The sequence below is a fragment of the Rattus rattus genome, chromosome 5 (assembly GCF_011064425.1).
Source record: "Rattus rattus isolate New Zealand chromosome 5, Rrattus_CSIRO_v1, whole genome shotgun sequence".
NCBI classification, from domain to species: Eukaryota; Metazoa; Chordata; class Mammalia; order Rodentia; family Muridae; genus Rattus; species Rattus rattus.
The window spans coordinates 2,472,067-2,493,161 of NC_046158.1; the positions used below are offsets into that span (position 1 = coordinate 2,472,067).

The 21,095-nt window shown below is 52.6% G+C and overlaps 1 protein-coding gene across 6 annotated transcripts in view; it reads left to right on the plus strand.

The window, feature by feature from the left end:
• Positions 1 to 21,095, plus strand: part of Ralgps1 (Ral GEF with PH domain and SH3 binding motif 1) — a 234,415-nt gene that overhangs the window by 207,043 nt on the left and 6,277 nt on the right. For 3 of the 6 annotated variants that reach the window (XM_032902700.1, XM_032902706.1, XM_032902703.1), the window contains 5 exons: positions 6,840 to 6,966; positions 7,920 to 8,077; positions 10,071 to 10,122; positions 18,450 to 18,533; positions 19,576 to 19,681. In XM_032902700.1, coding sequence (XP_032758591.1) covers positions 6,840 to 6,966; positions 7,920 to 8,077; positions 10,071 to 10,122; positions 18,450 to 18,533; positions 19,576 to 19,681 — 527 coding nt within the window. The remainder of the gene's footprint in view (positions 1 to 6,839; positions 6,967 to 7,919; positions 8,078 to 10,070; positions 10,123 to 18,449; positions 18,534 to 19,575; positions 19,682 to 21,095) is intronic. The other 3 variants (XM_032902701.1, XM_032902704.1, XM_032902705.1) reach the window with 3 other exon arrangements.

Genomic DNA, 21,095 nt, shown 5'->3' on the forward strand with positions numbered 1-21,095 from the left:
CAACAGAGGTCAAGTAGGCTTGGACAGGCACATTTGGAGGCCAAAACGAAACCAATGTGAACAGGTCAAAATGGCCTGTGTGTGTGAGGGACTATTTAGGACTCTTCTCTAACCAGCTCTTTCCAGGGACTGGGAGACCTTAACCCTGAGCAGATAGAAGCAGTTATGATCTTCTTGGGATCCTTGATTAATAGCAGCCTCTGAGCTACATTCTCTTGGCCTCTGATGGCCCCAGAACCTGCCAAGAGCTGCCCCCGTTTTGCTCTGGGAGATGGCCATGTGGGTAGTCTGTCCCCACAAGGAGACAATGAGAAAGGAAGCGGAGGAAACTAACTCTGTTTTTGATCTGTGGAGAAAAAAATGGCCAGGGATGCCACGTTTCCAGTTTCCCTCTCTGTGGGATGCTGTGTATATAAATGTACTAATATTTTCCCAGAGAGAAAAAAATCACATGTAATGTTCATAATGGTGCCTGTCCCAGACCCCAGAGGGCAAGTGATGTTTGTGTGTGTCTTGGAGCTAGTGAGGACAGTTCCAGACCTTGCAAGCTTCCCCCACATGGCTTCCCCTAGGGACAGGTTTCTTTCCTCTGATAGTTCCAGAGCCATGCTTTAAACCAGGAAAATCCCGGCCCTGGCCTCTGTCTCTGCCCTCTCAAACTTAAGGCTGATGTCCATGTTCACTACCTGGTGGCAAGGACCCTCCTGCTAGGCCAGCAAACCAATACGCAGAGCTGTTGGCACAGGAAGTCTTCAGGCCGGTTCATATCACAGGGCTTTGGCCGGAGCTCTAGAAACTGCTATGCTAGAAATGCTGCTACCAGCATAATGCCTCTTGGGAATGTTAGTTCCTGGCCCTCTCAGGCAGGCTCTCCTGCCATCTAAATGAGAGACAGTGTGAGTCTGCCACCTGGGCTCCAAGTAGGAACCCAAGGACCCACATCTAGCCCCAGCTCCAGTGCTACCTCAGAACTTAGGGCAAAAAAATAGCCCTTAATGTCATACATACATTTTGTGTGTCAGCATCAGGATAGGCAGGGCTGGGACTGGAGTCACTTGTAGGGGTTGTTACTCACATGCCTGGTACCTGTTGTGGGACGGCGGCGGCGGCAGCAGCAGCAGCAGCAGCAGCAGGACACAGCTGCAGCCTCTTAAAGTACCCTAGGCTTCCCCAGAGTACAGCAGGCTCCTGCTTGGCAGTGGGCTGTCCCCAGAGCAGACAATGGGAGGGCAGCTAGAAAACTGTGAAGTAACTTCTCCATGAGCCAGCCTCCAAAGCCAGGCAGCCTCACCTCAGCCTTCCTCTGAGGCTGGTCTGGGTCCAAGGAGAGATAGTCAGAGGCCCTTTGTGGAGCACTCTAGGCAGTTTGCACAAGGAAAGCCCTCCATCGCCATCTTCACCGCAGAAAGCTGACCTGCACTGAGCATCTTTTCATGTCTGCCCAAGATGCTCACTAGGAGTGTACCCAGGCCCTGCCTGGGAGTCTGCTGGCCTCCCCAGCACACAGTGGGCCTTTTGCCGCCTTATTCCACCCCACTCCCACTCCCACCGGTGTAAAGATACTGAGTGCTCACTCAGGTTCACACATCACAGAAGTGGCGGAGCTAACTGATGGGTTGGGGGTCAGGACAGGTCTGTCACCTCTGTCTAACACATGGAGCAGGAAGGGTGCCATAAGGGGGGCTCTGTTCCTGTTCGTGTCATCCTGTCTACTCGTTCAGGGCATTAAGACCTGCTGTGGGCAATAGACCTACATGTCTCTGCCTTTCCTACAGGTAGGGCTGTGTGTGTGTGTGTGTGTGTGTGTGTGTGTGTGTGTGTGTGTGTGTGTGTGTGTGTGTGTGTGTGTGTGTGTGTTATCCGATTACCTCCCATGTGTGCCTGTCTTGTGTATGTCTGTGTTCGTGTGTATCTTTTGTGTATGAGTGTGTGTGGCCTGCAGTGTGTGTGTATGTGTGCCTGTGTAGCCGGAATGGCCTTGAACTCCTACTTCTCCTCCTCTCTCCCCTGAGTGTTGGGCCTGCAGATATGTCACAACACCCAGTTTCCTACAGATACCTTGAGTCACGCAGATGTTTGTAGGACTCAGAACCACAAACTTTACCTTATATCTGGTCCTCTTGACTCATCCAACTGGGCTGCTTCAGGCCTGGCCGTCTGTGCCAACAGAGCAGCAGCATGGCTGCTCCCTCACTGAACGTTCCCCAGATCCCTCAACTTGCTAATCACAGCTGGTAACAGTGGGTGTTGCTGCCTCAGGGCACAACAGCCTTCAGGGGACAGTTATAAAGCTGTCCTTTCTCCAGGATACATTCATGGATGTCCTCAACCTTGACAGATACAAATACACCCCTGGACCTTGAAGCCCCCTCAGAGCCACCTTCCCACCAGCAGCTTCCTGCTAAGATCCACTCAAACCCTCTGTCTTAGTTAGGGTTTTACTGCTGGGAGCAGACACCATGATCTTGGCGACTTTTATAAGGACAGCATTTAATTGGGACTGGCTTACAGGTTCAGAGGTTCAGTCCATTATCATCAAGGAAGGAACATGGCAGCACCCAGGCAGCCATGGTACAGGAGGAGCTGAGAGTTCTACGTCTTCATCTGAAGGCTGCTAGTGGAACACTGGCTTCCAGACAGCTAGGACTAAGGAATTAAAGCCCACGGGCACCGTGACACACCTATTCCAACAAGGCCACATTTCTTAATAGTGCCACTCCCTGGGCTGAGCCTATACAAACCCTCATACCCTCCATGCTGTACACAATCTTCTTACTAGAGCCATCTCATCCACAGGAGGCCGGGTAACCCCTCATTTAACACATGTGAGAGCGCGGCTGCCCTCACTTGCTTCTCGCTCTTACATCCTCAGGGCTGAGTGAGACACTAACCCACAGTGCCCTGACCCTAGTATAGAGACAGCTTTCAAGGCCATCATGGTTTGTGTGGTCGCACCATGGAAATGCTCAATGAAAAGAGCCTGGCCCTCTTCCCTCTAACGCCCTTCCTCTGCCAACCTTTCCAGGGCTCAGAATGGGGTCCTCTGAGAGAGCTTATGGGCTAGAAGCAGGGGACACAAGACTCAAGCCTGATCTGTCCAGTTCCATAGCTCTGCAGAGTGCCAGCAGCTTCCAAGCATTAGCAGTTCCCACTCTCTGTGGCCTGTGAGGCTGCAAGGAGAGCACAGTGCCACTTCAGCCCAGAGATGACGCACAGTGTTTCTCAAAAGGAAATGAACTGGACCTTCTGCACAGAGACAGACAGACCTTGGCTCCCATCAAGACCCACGAGAGCTGCATGTGTGAAAAGCAGAGTGTGTGTGAACATAGAAATGAGCGGCTCCCAGGCCCCGCCAGAGACCTGGCTATAGAAGTTTCCACACAGAGACTGTAGAGGCCCGGATGGCCCAAGAGCTGCAGGGCTCTGGCAGATCTAAAAGGCTAAGTTCTGGATCTCAAAGGAGGGCTCTCCACAGGAGCAGGTGGGAAGCAGAGGGCATGGAACCCTTGAGTTGGGTGACAGCCTCTCGAGGCTCAGAGCTGTACTGGCTGGAGATCCAGATGGCACAGTTGCAGTGCCTGGGGAAAGCACACCAAGGAGGAGATGGCATGAGTCTCTGTCCAGCTGGGGCTAGGGGAGGGACTGGAACCAAGTTTTGTGACTTCAAGTTGCTACTTTCCCCTCTGCCACAGCTGCCTCCCATTACTTTCCGATGTGTGAGATTTGGAAAGGCCAGCTGGAATGGGACAGTGCTAGCCCAGAGCAGAGCCAGGCAGAAATCCTTGAGAAGAGGTTCCTTTGCCCACGGTGTGCTCTCCTTGCTGCCATGCCCATCTGCCCAGTGACCTCCAGATGTCATCCCACACTGGACTTCTCCATGTGCCCCCAAATCTGTGTCTCAGGTGCACACCAGTCTACACAGAGGGTTACTCTCAGTTCCCTCCCTGCCTGGCTAACCACTGGACACTTCTTGTACATATTTCTCTCTCAAATCCGGCAGCTTCCAGTCATGACCAAATTCAGTTACTCATCCGGTCAGAGGAACTTCCTAAGGTGTGAGTCTGAGCACATCACCAGACCTTGCCTTGTGGGGCTCAGTCTCTGCTGGGGCCCTGCCGTCTTCCCTCTGGGCCTCTGCACACAGTTTGTTCTACCTGTATCATTGCCCATGTTAGGCAGGATGCTGAACCTTCCAGAAGTCTTCTCTCATCCCTCCCCTATGTTCCCAAAAGCTCTGTGATATTGAGACTTACATAATGTCAAGTGGAAAAGTGTATACCATTAGTTCTGACAGGGAGCAGAGGCTATGTTAGTTAGAGTTGCCATCTTCATCTTTGATCCTGTCGTGCTGTTGGTGGTAGTGGTGCTTTGCCATGTTGATTATGGCTATCCTCCTGTCAGAGTGTATGTTCCTGCTGGACGAAGCTCCCTGGTTGCCCCTCCCTCCCCTTGACTGTTGACTGCTACTCCCATGCAGCATCAGGAATTTTCCTGTCTGTGACATCGCTCCAGTGTTTGGCCCAGGGGCAGGCCCAAGGTCTGGCAAGAGAGACACTGTGTGTTTAACTCTTTACCAGGAAGACCAGGATTATCCCTCATTTATAGATGTAGATCCAGGGCTTAGAGGTGACCTCCCAAGGCCATTCAACCTGTAAGCACAGAGCCCAGGCTTTCCTTGCCTCCAAGGACCAGAGTCCCTTTCTGTCACCATACACTATCTGGCATCCTGGCCACTCCAAGGCAGTTAGTAGAAGGCCGTTTGTTTTGTTTTGTTTTCCTATTCCAATCAATGAGTGGTCTGTTGGGCAGTATGTTGGTTTCTGGTAATGAAAACCAGATTTTTTTCAGCATATCTGGCTGCCTACAGAAACTGTCAATTCTCATATGGTCCCATAAAACTGCTAAAGAAACAGCCACTTAAAGAGCTTTAAAGATTATTCATGGAAAACTTATGCTGAGGAAAAATAGAGCAATCCTTTGAGATAGTCAAGCCACATGGTCAGTTTTTCCAGCTGTGTGTGCCATATCTACTCTGCTATGTAGACCAGAGCCTCAGCTCATCACCACCCCTACCCTGCCTGAAGACATGACCAACAGGCGTGCGGGCCACCCAGCTCAGAAGGCCTGTAGTCCTGGCACTGTCACGTGGGAGCCACCCCAGGCTCAGAGGGGCAGGAGCATGAGGCCTTTCGGGTAGCAGAGGGTGTCACTTACTGGCAGAGGCCCCTCTTCTGGGTCTCAGCCAAATGGAAATTCTTCTGTTTCCTCGTCAGACCTAGGCTGTTGGTCAACAATGCTAGGAGAATGTGGGGGAGGAGGGGGCTGAGACCTTGAGCCCAGAGAGCAGCAGCAGCCCTGATATAGGCCCAAGAGGCCAAGGCTCTTCCGCTGGGGGCCCCCGCCCACCCTCCCATCTGGTCCAGGGGCATTTGAGGCCAGGCATGCCTCCCAAGGCTCCAAAGCAGAAAGGAAAGGGGTGCATCCGGGCCTAGCCTTGGAGAGAGAGTCCAGAGTTGAGTGGAAGCAGCCAAGGCAACTCAGAGAGGCTGTGATAACTCAAAGCATGAGCAGAGCTAGAAGGCGAGAGCTACATTGAGCCAAGCGAGAGTGAGCGTCCTCAGAGTGGCCAAGGGAGGCAGCAAGCTAATGCGGCCATGTGACTGCTGTACAGCTCTAGGGCTTCCCATGCCATATCATGTGGTGACCTCTTTCCTTTCTCAAGGACATCTGCCCAGCACTTGTACTCTGAACCCCTGACAGTCTCCTTCCCAACCCACATGCGTGCTGTGCATTAGGGTTTGGATCTTCCCTCCAGTATGTAGCAGATCTATAAGCCTGCCTTCTCCTCCATCTACTGGGGCAACTAAGAGTCATACATACTAAGTCATACCTCAAGGCTCACAGCACAGTCCCAAAGCAGCGTGCCAAGTGTGCAATGGCCTGCTCTGCTTATCCATGGTCATTTCTGCTTCAACACGAGGGCCTCTGGGCTTCTACTCCAGGTCTCCTGCAGAGGATCCTTGTGACTTGACCTTTAGAGCACTGGGGCAGGGTGGGAGCACAGTGACTCAGGCAGTGGGGCTGTCACCCTCCTATGATTGCTGATAAACAAGGGCTCCACCCTCTGGAATTTTCTCTAAGGGCAAAAGCAAAACAAAGCCACACGCTGCTCATTCCTCTCCTGCTCTCTACAGCAGCTGCGCCAGCTGTCTCCTCAGGAGCAGAGACATCCTGTGTCCCAGAATGTAGGCCAGAGGATCCTCCTCAGAACACTGCAGGGCCGACTGAGAGACTGGGCATTGGTGCCCAGATCACCTGTGACCATACAGGCAGAGCCTCCAAAGGCCAGCCCACTCTTCAGGGCACATCTGTTCTATCCTGTGATGGAGAGGTAGAGCCTCAGAGCAGCCAATGCCAGTATGCAAGTCCTGGCCAGGGACAAGAGTGTAGACAGAGACATAGGTTCCAGCTGGCCCAACTCAAGGCCTCCTGTATACCTCTCTGGGCTTGCGCAGTCCAGGGAGGACCTTTGCTTTAAGGTTATGCTTCTGGTTCTGTTCTTATGAATGGCTCATCAGTCGGCTGCCTGGCAGAGCTGCCCAGCTACTGGGCCTGGGCACCTCAGGCCTTCACTCTGGGAGTTGATGATGTTGGAAGGGAAGGGTCAGTTTCTGGTGAGTGGGAAGCTGCTGTAGGCTTCACGTGAGTCTTGTCTCACACATAACTGGAGAAAGGCCCATAGTACAAGCCTGGAGCCCAGTTCCCCTGAGCCTCTGCCCTACTCTCACCCCCATCACTCCTGCCAACTCTTTCTCTTTCTCTCTCTGCTCTTTTCATAGGCCCCTCTGCCGGCTCCAGCTCAGCCAGGTTCCGCCGGAGGCCCACCTGTCCAGATGCATCTGTGGCCGGCAGCCTCCCCACACCGCCAGTCCCCAGACACAGGAAGAGCCACAGTCTGGGCAACAAGTGGGTGACCGAGAAACCCTCTTCCGGGGTGAAGGAAGGTTGGGTCTTTTCCCATCCTCCTTTGGAAGCTCTTGATGTTCTTGGCAGACAAACCCTCCTAAGGCTGGTGTGAACTTGGGAATGAGAGGGGCGACGGGTGCAGTCTGTATGCCACCAGCAGGGACCTGGGCTCAGTAGATAGTGAAGGAATGTGCCTAAACCTGGTCTACAGCTCATTTAGGGAGAACTGAGTCCAGCAGACACCAGAGACTATCCGCAAGTCAGCAGTGAATGTCTCAGAGTACCTGCTGGTTCACTGGGGCCCACTGCTGGGACACATAGAGGTCCTCAGCATTGCTGGGGAAAGTCATGCCTGTATCCTCTGGGTATTGGTCACAGGGGCACCCTTTGTCCCTTCCCATTCCTCCCTTTCTTCTCTCCTTCCTTGCACCTGCATCCTAGCACTAAGGCACAAATGCCATGCATCTTGGCTGGTCCTTGTGGGGCTCAGAGGCAGGAGCAGGACAAAGTGCTTTGGATCCCTGGGGTCTCCTCTTCTCTAGACATTGCCACATACCCATGGTCACCATCTCACTGAACCATGCAAACCTCTGAGCAGCTGCTGCTGTGCTCACTGTAGGTCTAGCAGGGGTCACAAAGCTCTGACACTCCTCAGCAGAGCCTACTGACCAGCCTTTCACCTTGGCCTCATCTCACAAGCCTCACCGTCATCCTGGGATACAGGCAGGGCAAGCAGCACTAGTCTCCATTGACAGAGAGAGAACTAGAGGCTCAGAAAAAGGATGTGACTTGCCCAAGGTCATACCATAAGAAGGGGCTGAGCCTGGTCCACCAATGGGCTCTGGGCAGAGGCGTCTCCATCAGTAAGTCCCTGGCTCTGGCTTCCTCGGCCAGTGCACCACTGTGCTCCCAGGATAAGGAGCTCTGCTTCTCTCTTCCTCTCCGTTTTCCAGTCTGATGTGTCAGTTGAGTGTAGTTGACAGTAAGAGTGCCACATTCCCATCGGAGAAGGCCAGGCATCTGCTGGACGACAGTGTCCTAGAGTCCCGCAGCCCCCGCAGGGGCCTCACCCACACCTCCTCCACCGCCATCACCAACGGACTCTCCCTAGGTAAGCGGCTCTGGCCTGTGCACACAGGCAGGGGCAGCAGGCCCAGTTTGTGCTCCGTGTCTGTCTCTGTGTCACTGTACTGTGCCCAGTGGCCCCTCACCCTTAAAGAATGGCTCCCTACAAGAGTCTTCTGTTGCAGGAAGAGCCCAGGGTTGGCCTTCTCCTTCTGATGGTCCCCAAATGGACAGTCAGGTTGAAGAAGGAGGCTAAACTTGAGTCCACTGCAACCCCCTAAGGCCAGCTGCTACCTTAGTGGCATTTATGTCCTAGGAACAGTGCCAAGCCTTGCTAGGAGCAGTAGGTGGGTGGCCCATTGCTTCCTGCTGTGTGCTTATCTTTATCCAGAGAAGGCAGAAGGGAAGATGAAGATGTGAGCCTTAGGGATGGCATTACCCTGTGGATGGTGGCAGGAAGAGCCTATTCCATGGAGTTAGAGACAGGGCTGCTATTGCCAGAAGAGAAATATTGATAATAGGCCTGAGACTAACATGGAACTGCATTCAGAGATCTCGGGTCATCTATGACAAGTGACACTGTCCTATGATTACCATCACCAGCCCAGTGCTCTCTTGATGGCCCTTGCCTTCCAGTGTGCCTGTGTGTTTGTCTGCCTTACATAGCAGAGTCCTCCTAGCAATGGTGGTGAGCTGGTGTTTGATCTGGTGAAGGCAGCGGGGCAGAGGGCCAGGAGCTTGGAGAAACAGGCGGCAGGAACACCGGGTGGGCATCTCATGCCACATGTCCCTGTTTTGGGGGTCAGGAGCAATTTTAGCACAGAGCAGCTGCCTCCTGGAAATTTTATGACAAGTCTTGTATCTGCCTCTGTCTTCAGAAGAGGTCCTCCTATTTGGACACTAAAGTGTGGGGCGTGTAGGACACTGCATCTTAGGCGCATAGGTGTGGGCTGAAAGAAGTGCTTGGGGCTCCTGAGCTAGGGAAGTAATGAGGCTGCTTCCTGAACCTACACTGTGCTCTTGGGCATTGACCCCTCAGCCTGGCAGGGTCACTCATGGCCCTCATCTTAGAGTATAGGATGGGACCTGGCTTCTTATGAGGCTCCGTGAATGCACAGTAGAGCTCCAAGCAGCTATTTGACATCCAGGAAACTCTGAGCTGTGCCTGAGTCTGGGCTGCCTTTCCTGAGAGCGAGTCAGGTGCTGTGCTGTCCAGCATCCAGGGGAGATCACAAGATTGTTTGGCTCCGGCTCATCAAGTCAGGGAAAGTCAGGGAACTCAAGCCATTTTCTGCTTGAGCTGAAAGCTCTGAGAAAGCAGCAGAGTGTGTGCCCTGGTAGTGCTATCCTCCCAACCCCTCCCTGTCCTCTAACCCGTACAGCAGGGACGAGGGATTCCACTTAGCCTCTTCCACTGCTCAGTCTTAGAGATCTTTCTGGCAGAGCCCTGCACTTCAGAGCTACAAAGTCTAAGACAATACAAAGGCCAGGCCCACAGATGGACATGCCAGGAGGGAAGCAGTGTGCTGCTCACTTAACCAAGGTGTCCCACTCAGGCACAGCAGACCATGGTCAGCTCCAGACTGAGGGCCTGGAAGAGACTGGGAAGGCAAAAGATCCCAACTGAGACCTTCCCAGTAACTCTATGGGCAGGGGCTGCACCGACCCTCGCTTGCACTCTCCCTGCATCTCCTGTGCAGACAGACCCACCTGCCTGTCCCTGGGCCCAGAAGTGCTCACCCTGCCAATACCCTCAGGAGAGGCCTGGGGCAGCAGGCATGGAGCAGTGCAGACAGATGTGAGGCCCCTGGCCTTACAAGTGGGAAGGGAGTGGAGGGTGCTCTTGAGAATGGCGGGACTAAGTGTTTTGAACCTCCCCAGAGCAGAGACAGATAGAACAACAGAAACTCAAGTCCTTTAGTGACCCACAGGGTCAGAATGCTGTGAGCTGGGGACCGAGGTCCAGTGACTGGGAGCCCAGGAGAACAGGCCCCTCTCTTCCAGGCTGCCATGCTCACTGATCTGTGTTCCTTTTCCAGGCAGTAGTGAGAGCTCAGAGTTTAGTGAAGAAATGTCTGCAGGGCTGGAAAGGTGAGTGTGGCCTCAGCAAGGCCTCTCAGGGCCCAGGGAGCTGGAGTCAGGGGCCCCTGCCCCACCCATACATTACATACGCATGATTACACGGTCACACCTCTATGTGCACACATTAATCTCACACTTAGACATGCACACAGGTGGACACATTCATAATTCACGTATACACTTATAACATTTGTGAATGTATACACAGGCTTAGAGAGTGCTCTCCTCCTACTCCCTCCCTTGTTTTGTCAGCTGACACTCAGAGCACTGGGTCCAAGCCAGCTAGAGACCTGGGAGCCTACTAGACCTGCAGTGAGCCCTGGACCTCTAAGAGTCCCGTTGGAAGTCTTGAGATGTGCATGGGGCTCCACCTAGTGATAACTGAGAGTATTGCACCAGTGCAGCCTCAGGCCTGGACCAGTTTGAACACTACTGCCTTGTTGGTTGTGATTCCCATCAGCCTATCTGTCCCAAGTATCCACATTCCCATCAGCTTCTCATCAGGAATTCACCTGCAGCATGTACTCCAGGTCCAAATACTTCTTGGGTCACCATCAGGAATCCAGGAAGACTTGGCACCTTGGTGACTAAGAGGTCTGAGGACACACAGGGAAATCTAGTGATGGAAAAGGTCCCCAAGGTGCAGGCTTCCATTGTCCTTCAGGATGGTCCTTCCACTAGTGCCTAGGGGACTACATGTACTCTTACAAGTACACATGCACAAAGTGATAGAGCCTTATGTGTACATGTGTACAACTATACCGTCTATCTATAGACATGGCTGTGGTTACAGTCTTATGTGTACATATGCACATAGTTACAGCCCTCACACATGTTCACACATTTATGTGTACATACACTATGCTTATACCCATTACATATGCACAATCACATTGTCACACCTCTGTGTGCATACACTAAACACAGGTCTCACACATATGCATGCACACAAGCAGACACATCCTTAATTGATTCATATACTCCTGCTGATGCATGTGGTATGCATTACACCACTCAGAGCATACACACATGCACCAGTGCATGCGCACACTCCTTTTCTGAAGCTAAAGCTTCAGTCCCTGTAATTGAAAAGTGCCCAGAAGAAATCATCCTACCCGCACACTTCCCACAGCGCAGAGAGGCTTGTTGGTGGCCCAGGCCGAGCGTCCCCCGTGCACAGGCTCTGTCTGGGCACAGCAGCCATGCATAGACTGCCCGCAGCCTTGGCACTCCCCCATAGCTTTGAAAGGAGAACCCCACAGGCCCCACGGGACAGACTCCAAAACTCTTGGTCTAGGTGGGAATTCCTGGGGACACCCTGTAAAGAAGGCCACAAACAACGTAGCACCTCCTCTGGCCACTCTGGTAGCACATTGTGGCATGGTGCCGACATGCACAGCAGCAGACCTGTATGTTCCCTCCGTTGTCCGTCCTTTCACTCATCCATCCTCCTCACTCATCAGTCACTCGGTAGCTGCTTAGTTAGCACTGCTGCCTGCACAGGAGCCATGCAGGTAGGCTCTGTAGGCCCTGTTAGTGCTGGCTGCAAGTGGAGCCAGCAGGAAAGAGGGTGGCAAGGGGGCATTCCTTGCCCAATGGAAATGATGTCACATGCCGTGATGGCCACTGCAGGCAGCAGTATTTGTATGGTCTAGGTCATGAATGTCTGTAGCAGATGCTCTCAAGTGAGCTGTCCTCTGAGCTCCGGCCTCCTTCTGGCTCTTCTATGCATATGCCCAGGCCTAGAACAGTCCTGCGCCCAGCAGCCTTTCCTCTGCTCTGCACAGAGGGGGTCTTGGCCCCTGTTTCTTGACTGAGGAGATATCAGTGGGGCTATGACTGCATCTCATCAGAACCCAGTCCCACACAGGCCTCTGGGCTCTGCAGACTGGGCACACAGAAGAGCACCACTCTGCCTCTTCCCAGCTCAGTCACCGTCTTGTCATTTCCTGAGCCCCATCATCCTAACCCTCAGGCACCCCACTGGGTCCTCTGTGTACTCCCAGGTCTCCTCCAGACCAATGCTTTTACTCTTCAGAGAGGACTGGATTCTAGGTGTCCCCCTGGCTGGTCCCAGAGGCCAGCATCTGCCAGAAGGAGCCTCCCTACCAGATCCACAGATACTGTAAGGTGTACAGCTTAGAACAAAGGCAGAAGATACGGGACAAGGGTGCAGAAAGGGACCAGGCTCCTTCAAAGGAATGAAGGTATGAAGAGGAATGGGGTGTGGCTAGTGTGTGATGGAGTCCAGAAACTATAGCCTTTAGATGGTCAGCCCCTGACCCATAGCTCCCCAAGCCCTGGTCGTGAGCTCTACCCAAGCCAGGTGGAAACACAGCCAGACACCAATGTAAAAGGCAGAGAAACACCAGAGTCGGGAGGAAAGTGAGGGTGTGCCCAATCTTCTGTGATTTTATCAGACAGCCCTGGCCTGCAGGGGCGAAGGCAGAAGGAAAGTCTCACTGTCTGTGCCACTTCTCTGAGGAGAGGGCCCTGCAGGCTTTATGTATAGCACAGCAGTGCTAAATGGACTGGAGAATAGGGTTGGAGGTGGGCACCAGGCCAGGTTCTAGCCAGCCTCAGGCCCTAGAGACCAGCCAGCCTCAGGGCTTGGCCAATGGCCACTTTTATACTTAGGTTGAAAGGCAAGTTTGGACCCTAAGGTGAAAACAGGTATCACCCTTAGGTCCAAAGTCTTTTTAAAAAGATTTTGAAAGGAGAAATGAGGTGGGTTATGGAGGTGAATAGAGACCGAAATGGAAACATGCAGCATCCTTGGCCTTGGTTATCTCTTGCTTCACAGGATTGCCACCCTTGTATTCTGTGAACCTCACCAGTGTTAGTCTGCCTTTCTACTCAGAAAAGTAACTGGCATTTGGCATTCCTAAAGATGTCATCAGAAATGATCACTGATTGTTTCTGAAGAAGTGACAAAGTAAGTGTCAGAGTTTATCACAAATCCTCCCCAACCCTCTTCCCAGGCAGACATTGCCAGGAGGGGGAAGTGGGCAGTGGGGGTGGGCAGTGGTGAGCAGTAGCCGACTAGGAGAGAAAGACCCTCCCCTCGAGAAGGGGCAGCTCTCTCTACAGTAGAGGGTTGTCTTCCTCCCTGCAGAGGGGAAGGGGCACAGAGGTTGCTGTGCATCATCCAGTGCACAGTGTTGTCCAGTGGGGTAACCTGCATCAGCTGTAAGTTCAGGCTTCTCCAAGAGTTGGTAGTTAACAGGCTTGAAGGAGTTTGCTGAAGCGAACCCTGATGAGCCTTTGTGATGGTCCTGGGGCATGAGGATACAAAGTGGGTTCTAGGTCATGACCTGGGGTGGGAAAGGTAGCTGTGAATGCTCAGGGTTTCTGGGAGCCTTCTACAGGCTATATTCTGCTATCTTGAAAGCAGGGAGTCTAATGTCAGAGCCTAAGTCTAAGTCTTAGACTTATCTGAGTCCGAGTCCCTTAGCTGCGCAGTAGAGGTACACATGCTCAACCCTTAGCCCGAGTATAGAGCTGCTGCAGGAGGCATCGGCCTGGGCTCTCAGCAGTGCCGTAGTGGGTGCTTCTGCCCAACAAGAAAGCTACCAGAGACAAGGCTAGAATGTCAAGCACACCTCAGGTTGCCGTTCATAGACTGTGTGGACTGGAATGAAAGCAGTTTCCACCAACCACTGCTGGCTTCTATGGTAGCACTAGTCAGGGGAGGAGGATCCTAGGAAGGTGGTTGATACAGTCTCTGTTCTGGGTGAGGTTTCCTGTTGGTCTTGGTGAGCACAATCAGCCACCATTCTTAACAAGAGCAGCCGACAAGGGGAGTCATGGTAGCAAGAATGCCAGGTCTGCAGCCCAAAATGGTTTCAGACATGCATCCTTCCTTACGGTCAGAGGACTCTAGGAGATGTGTCAAGTCTCCCAAACCCCAAGTTTTGGAGTATTTGGAGAGAATTGGGCCCAGCTCAGGAGCAAGTGATTCTCTCCACTGTAGCCTACCTGTGTGAGTGACAAAACTCAAAGCCCAGGATCTTAGCCCTCATTAGGGCTCCCTGACTTCTGGCTTCTGTAGGTTTGCCCATATGCATGGATTGAGCTTCCCTGCCCAGGCTTACAGGGTGGCAGCCCGGTTGATTGATTTGCCAAGCTAATTATATGGTTCTCTGAAGACACCATATCTTGCTTTGCTTCTTTAGAGGTGAGTAAGACTCCTGATAGACTCTTCTGGAGAAGACTAGGCAAAGGGGTCTGGGCCTGGAGCTAGACCCTGTCCTTGGCTGTGGCGATCAAGGCTGGGTCCTGTCAGTCAGCAGCTGCTTCATGGGAGCCCCCAGCTTCTTGTTCTGACTCCTTCAGAGCCAGTCTAGAAATGGATTGGCCATCCTTCCATCTGCCTGTCCTTCCTACTGCATCTCTGGGGTGCTTGCTGGTCCCACTGCCTCCCATGTTTCTGAACCTCTCAGCACACAGAGGGTGCCTCACAGTGCCTAGGATCATGTGGTGGTTTTACCCAGCCACCAAGCCGGATTGCTAGCCTGACCTAAGTCCTGATGGCCAGGAGAGAAATCTGGCTTCGGTTTACACTCAGGAAAACATGCATTGTTTTACTAGTATGGTTTCTAGGCACCATTTAGTGACTCCAGGACATTACCCAAGAAGGGCATGTGCACAAGGAGAGCAGAGGTCCTTCAGATGGAGCTACAAGAATGGCTCTCCCGGGGCTCCTCAGGGGTCAGGCTGGCATTTCCTGCCCACAAATGAGAGAGACTCACCTGTATGTGACCCAGTGTGACTAGCAGCTTCTCTGGGCCTGCCAGGGAAGCCAACGTGACTGGTGCAGGAATCACATGGGCCTTCCACGCATCACTCCCAGTGCGGTCTTGAGAATTTGAGACACGAGAGTAGCAGGTATAGGAAAATGACTTTTTGCTAGGACCAAGATTCCAAGGGCCTAGATAAGGTTGTCATCTATGATGTCTCCTGTTCTCCACCTCCTATATGAGCAGCTGCCTTATGAATTTCAACTATGGGACACCAACAATCTGGTGCAAATCTAGGAACCAATGCCTTGTTCTGCCCAGGTGTTCTTGAGGCCGGTGGTACAGATTCCTTCTACCTGGGCTTCCTCTTCCAGTGTTGTGGCCTTGGGTAAAGTGACTCCCCACCTGCGAGCCTCAGTTACCTGCCAGGCAGGGTGAGGAGCAGTGCCTACCTTGTAGCGCTATACATGAGGTTAAGTGAGACAGCGAATACTGCTGAGCACATTGCCTGCCCCACCATCTCCTCCTCACTCCACCATCCTCTCCACCTCCTCCTCGCCAGCCCCAGCAGTGCCATCATCTCATCTAGTCACCATCATCGTCATTGTCGTTGTCTTATGAGCCCTGTGGGATAAGCTGTTCTGTTTGGTTGCTTGCCTACATCTTTCCTAGAGCAAATGCCTCGTGAGCCTCTGGTCTGGTATACCTCAAATCCATCTGAAGTGGAGGGGGTCTGCATTCAGCTACATGTTCTCAGAATGACCCTAGGAAAAATTCCTGTGGCTCTGAAGTTGGGGCCCCATGGTTTGGGGGGCTCATTAAATACTATTGTCCATTCGTTCTGCATTTTGTGGTATTTTAGGGCAGTAGGGAGGTGCCAGGCTGCCCAGCTCCTGGGATGGAAGATCCTGGCTGCTCCAAGTTGACACAAGCCTCCTCCCCCAGTTCATGGGGAGAGGATAGATACTGCCCCGACTCTCTTCTAAGGGGTGGGAAAGGCCACCACTATGCTGCCCTTTCACACCTGGGATTGCCAAGTGGTTCCAAGGACAGGCCGTGGTGTTCACCCTCCCTGTGGGACAGTGAGGCCCTTCACCCCATGTTAGAAGCGGGCCTTCTCTGTGGACACTTGCATCTCCATCTCAACAGCAGGCCAGCGTCTTCTCTGACCTCAATGTCTTCATCTTACGTAGGCGTAAGGGCAGCATCCCTTCTGTAGGGTGGGCGAGTGTGTTCTCCAAAGCGTATGGATGGCACATTGTAAGTATCTGACAGGACAGCGACACAGAAGTGCTGGGCAGCCCCTTGCAGAGCACAGAACTGAGAAGTGCCCCACCCGATCTGAGAAGATCCTCAGACCTAAGAATTTCCTGGCCGTTTAGCCTCATGTACATGGACACATACATAGCTGTGGGAGCTGTGACACTCAAAATGGCAACATGGAATGCTAGCAAGGCCCGACACAGAATTTAGGCATGGACCCAGCGCCCAGAGTCGGTCCCTGCCACTCTCTGCTGTAAAGGTCCTGTCTCCTGGCATATCGAGGGGCTTGGGCTGCAGTCACGCAGACCTTTACTCAAATCGTGGTTGATGAGGCTTATACCTTGGACAAATAGATCCTCATTGTGTGCTGAGCCTCAGTTTCTCCTTTTGGGAAGGATAATATAGTGGTGCTTGGACAAGCTCAGGAAGGAATATAGTGCGGTTTGGACTAGCACAGTGAGAGTGAACACAGAGGCCTGGTGTGCATGAGCATACACCACCTTAGCCTCTTTGCTCTGTGTGACCGCAGTGAGTGAGGCAGCTCTGTCTCTGTTCATGCCCAGTCCCTCACACTGGACTCCCCTGGAAAGGGCCTGAGTGCTGGCTGCCTACCAGCCTAGACTGATTGGAAGAGATGGATTTCAGGCTGCTCTCTGACAGATGTCCATTCTAGCAACATCTGTCAAAGATGCAGCCCCAGGTGGTCTCACAGAATGAGCAGTGCCTCCTGCTTGCCACCTTGGCAACTTCAGACAGTCCTAACTTCCAACCACCATAAAGCAACAGGGAGAAGACCTTCAAGAGTCTGGCGGAGGGGAAGCTACCACTCCAAGCAGTAGTCCTGAGGAGCGGAGGAAGAGGCATATCTTAAGCACAGAGAGCTACAGAGGACAGCACTTCAGAAAATTCTGTGGTCAGAGCTGGCTCTGAAATTCCTGCCAATGGCTGGGGAGGACAGCCACTTAGGAGAGCAGCTGTTCAACAAGGACTGAGAGCTGCTTTGGTTTGGGGCTGGACGTGTGTCGGGGTCAGGAAGTGGTAATGTCTACATGTTGCACCCACTGGCAATTACAGCAGAGGCACAGGTCTCAAGGAAGAGTGAATCGGCATGTGCCCAGCCTGCTGTGGATGGAGCAAAGCAGAGTCAGCCTGTGACTACCCAGAGACCAGCTATTGTGAGGACCTAGGTTAACCGGTGCTTAAAAAGGAGGGGCTGAAGAACAGAAAAGGAGGATCCTGGAGCCACCAACACAGCTGACCAGCCCTGAACTTGGGCTCCAAGATGGCCATCAGAAATGTCTTCTTAGTTGGAAGACAGACGCCCAGTCAAGTGTGACACTCATGGCTTCAGGAAGAGAGGCTGTCCTCAGGCCACACACACTAGAGTCACTGGCAGTAAAGTCACAGCCTGAGCCAGCTGTGAACAACAGAGACCACATTTAGACAAGAAGGAGAAACTTCAATCTGCTTTATACAGACAGTTCTGTCATCCACTGGCCATCAGGCAGAGAAGCTATAGGTGGGGACAGAGGTTATACCTCAGAGCCAGGCAAGGACAGGGCAAGGCAGTGCCTGCCCCTCACAACAAAGAAGTGGAACTGAAGTGACACACTCCCCTGATTCAGGAGCAGGGACGAGAGAAGCCAGGCCAAGCCCACAAGGAGGCCCTGGAATCAGAACTCTTGGAGGCCATTAAGTTCCAGCATGGGCTGGAGAGATAGCTCAGTGGTTAAGAGATCCTGAGTTCAAATCCCAGCAACCACATGGTGGCTCACAACCATCTGTAATGAGATCTGGTGCCCTCTTCTGGTGTGTCTGAAGACAGCTACAGTGTACTTATATATAATAAATAAATCTTTTTTTAAAAAAAGTTCCAGAGGACACTGGAGCCAGCAAAGAGCCAGTTCAGAGGTGAAGTGTAGCAACGGGATCCAGAAACATCCTGGTGAATGCCACTCCATGTGACCTGGCCAGATGTGCAAGACTGTTCACCATTCCATGCTTCTGTCTTGGAACCTGTGGACAACATGGCATTTCTGTTAAACAGCTCACCTTGGATTCACGTTGGAGAATCCAGGAGAAGGGTGAACAGTCAAAATGTTCATGAAGTTGTCCAGTGAGACCCTGTGCTTTCCTAGATGGAGACTTAGTGAGACAAGTTTTCCCTGGCCAGGTGGCTCCAGATATGTCCCAGTTGTGCTGTAGTGGGAGCAAGGACCCAAGGAGGAAGAGGGGAGGGGCTGGGCTGACCTACACTGTCTGGGATGCTCTTGACGCCACAAGGATCAGCTGGTTTTTCCAGATTGACTAAAATTTACTCCCTTTCCTCTGAAGCAGGGGACGTCTTTATGCCACGCTGGGGCCTAACTGGCGGGTTCCAGTTCGGAATTCTCCCAGAACTCGGAGCTGTGTCTACAGGTATACATTTGTTCATTTTCTCATGTGACAGGTGGTTTTGGGGTGTTTACTGAGGGAAAGGCTCTGTGCCAGGTGTATCATAACACTATCTCTGCTCTATCCAATTGCTCTAGAGAGGTATGGGGCCCTCTGGGGGAGAGGAGGGGAACATCAGAGGAAATAATGCTGAAAGAATGATGGAGAGGGACTCACAGGGCCAAAGCTCCCAGCAGGAGAGACCAGGGCTGTGAGGCAATAGGAATAGGCAGCTCAGTGAGAGTAAGATCCCCTGAGTTGTGGGAAACCAGAGAGGAGGGCCCAGTGCGGCTGGGAAGGTGGGCAGAGCCACACCCAGCAGGAGCAAGGATATCACCTGCCCCTTAGACGCAGTGGGACCCAGGGAGGCTTAGTGGAGAATGAGAACTGTGTGGATGGAGAGGATATGGGGAGGCAGGAATGGAAGCAGGAACCTGAGACAGCATTGGGCCGTCGTCTAAAAGATACAGTAGCTTTGCTTTGGTGGAGAGGTGGGATGACAACCAGACATGGTTAGGACCTAGGATCAGAACATCCTTGGAACTGAGTTGCAGGTCACGAGTAAGGGAAGAGACTGTCCCAGGGTCTGACCTCACTCCTGGCTTGGTGACCGGCTTGGTTAGGCCGGGTGCCTGTGGACATCTACTAAGCAGGAGCACCACTCTAAAGCATGAGACAAGACTTGAACATTGTCCCTGGGACAGCAGGCTGGTAGTGTGGGGCTTCTGTTCCTCCTTCCACTGTACCTTACAACTTTTACACCCTCCGGCTAACATGAGGAGGGCCTGCCAGAGCTGGCTTGAGCATGGGAAGCAGACAGCAGGAAGTGGAGAGCAGGCTAAGGTGGAGAAACTTGGTGAAAGCTTTCTGAGGGAGCTTACCTACTCTTTCTTTGGTGACTTTGGCCCAACCCCAAGAGTCCTCTGACTATGGGAACATCATAGACTCACCTGGGAGGCACAGTGAGTGGGAAGGTACCAGGTTTCAGCTGCTCTGGGGCCGTATCTAACTGAGAGTCTCCCTTCAGCCCCACGAGCTCTTGCACCTGTACTGTGGGAAGCTCAGCCACTGTGCCCACTATGGAGGGGCCTCTGAGACGGAAAACCCTGCTCAAGGAAGGCCGGAAGCCTGCAGTAAGTCACACATGGATTCATCAGAGGCAGTGTTGGCTCAGGTGGTCTAGAGTCCTGTGATTTTAGTTTGGGTTTCCATTACTGTGAAGAAACACCATGACAACTCTTATAAAGGAAAACATTTAAATGGGGCTGGCTTACAGTTTCAGAAGTTTAGTCCATTATTGTCGCAGTGGGAGGAATGGTGGTATACAGGCAGATGGTGCTGGAGAAGGAGCTGAGAGTTCTACATCTTTATCCACAGGCAGCAGGGGCCTGCCCAACTAAGTCTAGCTTGAGCATATCACACCTCAAAGCTCGTGTCTGCACTGAGACACTTCCTCCAACAAGGCCACACCTTCTAATAGTGCCACTCCCTATGGGCAAGCATTCAAACACCTGAGTCTATGGGGGCCATTCCTATTCAAACCACCACACCTGCCAACCAGGTTCCTACCCCTGGCTGTAACCATTGGAGGTTGGGGGTGGGGTGGTCAGTTTCTCTATATGTGACTTAGGATGAAACTATGTTTCCTCCTGAGGGTCATCTGAGGAGAGAGCCTTACATGGGCAAGTTAGAGCCATGATGGGGGTCTAGAGGGTAGACAAGGCCTGGACACTCAGCCCCAGGAGGCAGCATGGCTCACCGTGTGGTGCTCCCATGTAGACTGCCTCCCTCCCTAGCAGCATGCGAGCAGCAGTGGGGAAAGCATGGGGACAAGGCATCAGGAGGATTGTCATGCCTGCTACCAGCCTTCGTGTCAGACTTGGATGGCGCAGCCACCATGACCCCATGTGACAGCTTTAGCTCCTTGATTGGCAGTCTCATTCTCATACTGCCTCTCCTCACCAAATCTGCTCTGCCTCCTGTCCTGCTCTGGTCCAACTCCTGTCTACAGAGTTGTCTAGAGACACCAGCTGCTGTGAAGATGCCGAGGCCCTGTCCCCTGCCTCTGCAGGTGTTCTTAGAGGCCGTGCCTCTAGTTGCCAGTTAGATCTTTGGATGATGAATAAGGTGGACAGCTTCCACCCCGTCTCATAAGGCTGGAGTATTAAAAAGCTTCCTACAGCATTGGGCCCCATGTCAGACACGTGGGGAGGACTTACTCCCTCTCCACATCACACCTCATGTACATAGTGGGTCACAGGACAAACTGCAAGAGTCAGTTCTACACTTGAATCCCAGGGACAAATAACTCTTAGGTTGTTGAGGTAGGGGACAAGTACCTTTGCCCATAAGCCATCTCAACAGCCAGGGACTAGCATTTTTAAGCAGAATGGAAAATGTCTGCATTCTTCACAAATGGTAAAGATAAGTGTTCTTTGAGCCTCTTTCAGTTCAGCATGTGTCTGTTGCTATGCATCTGCTGTGTCAGAAAGACTGGAAGACACCTTTTCCTTGGTTGTGGCATAGCTGTTCCCACTAGGAAGAGGA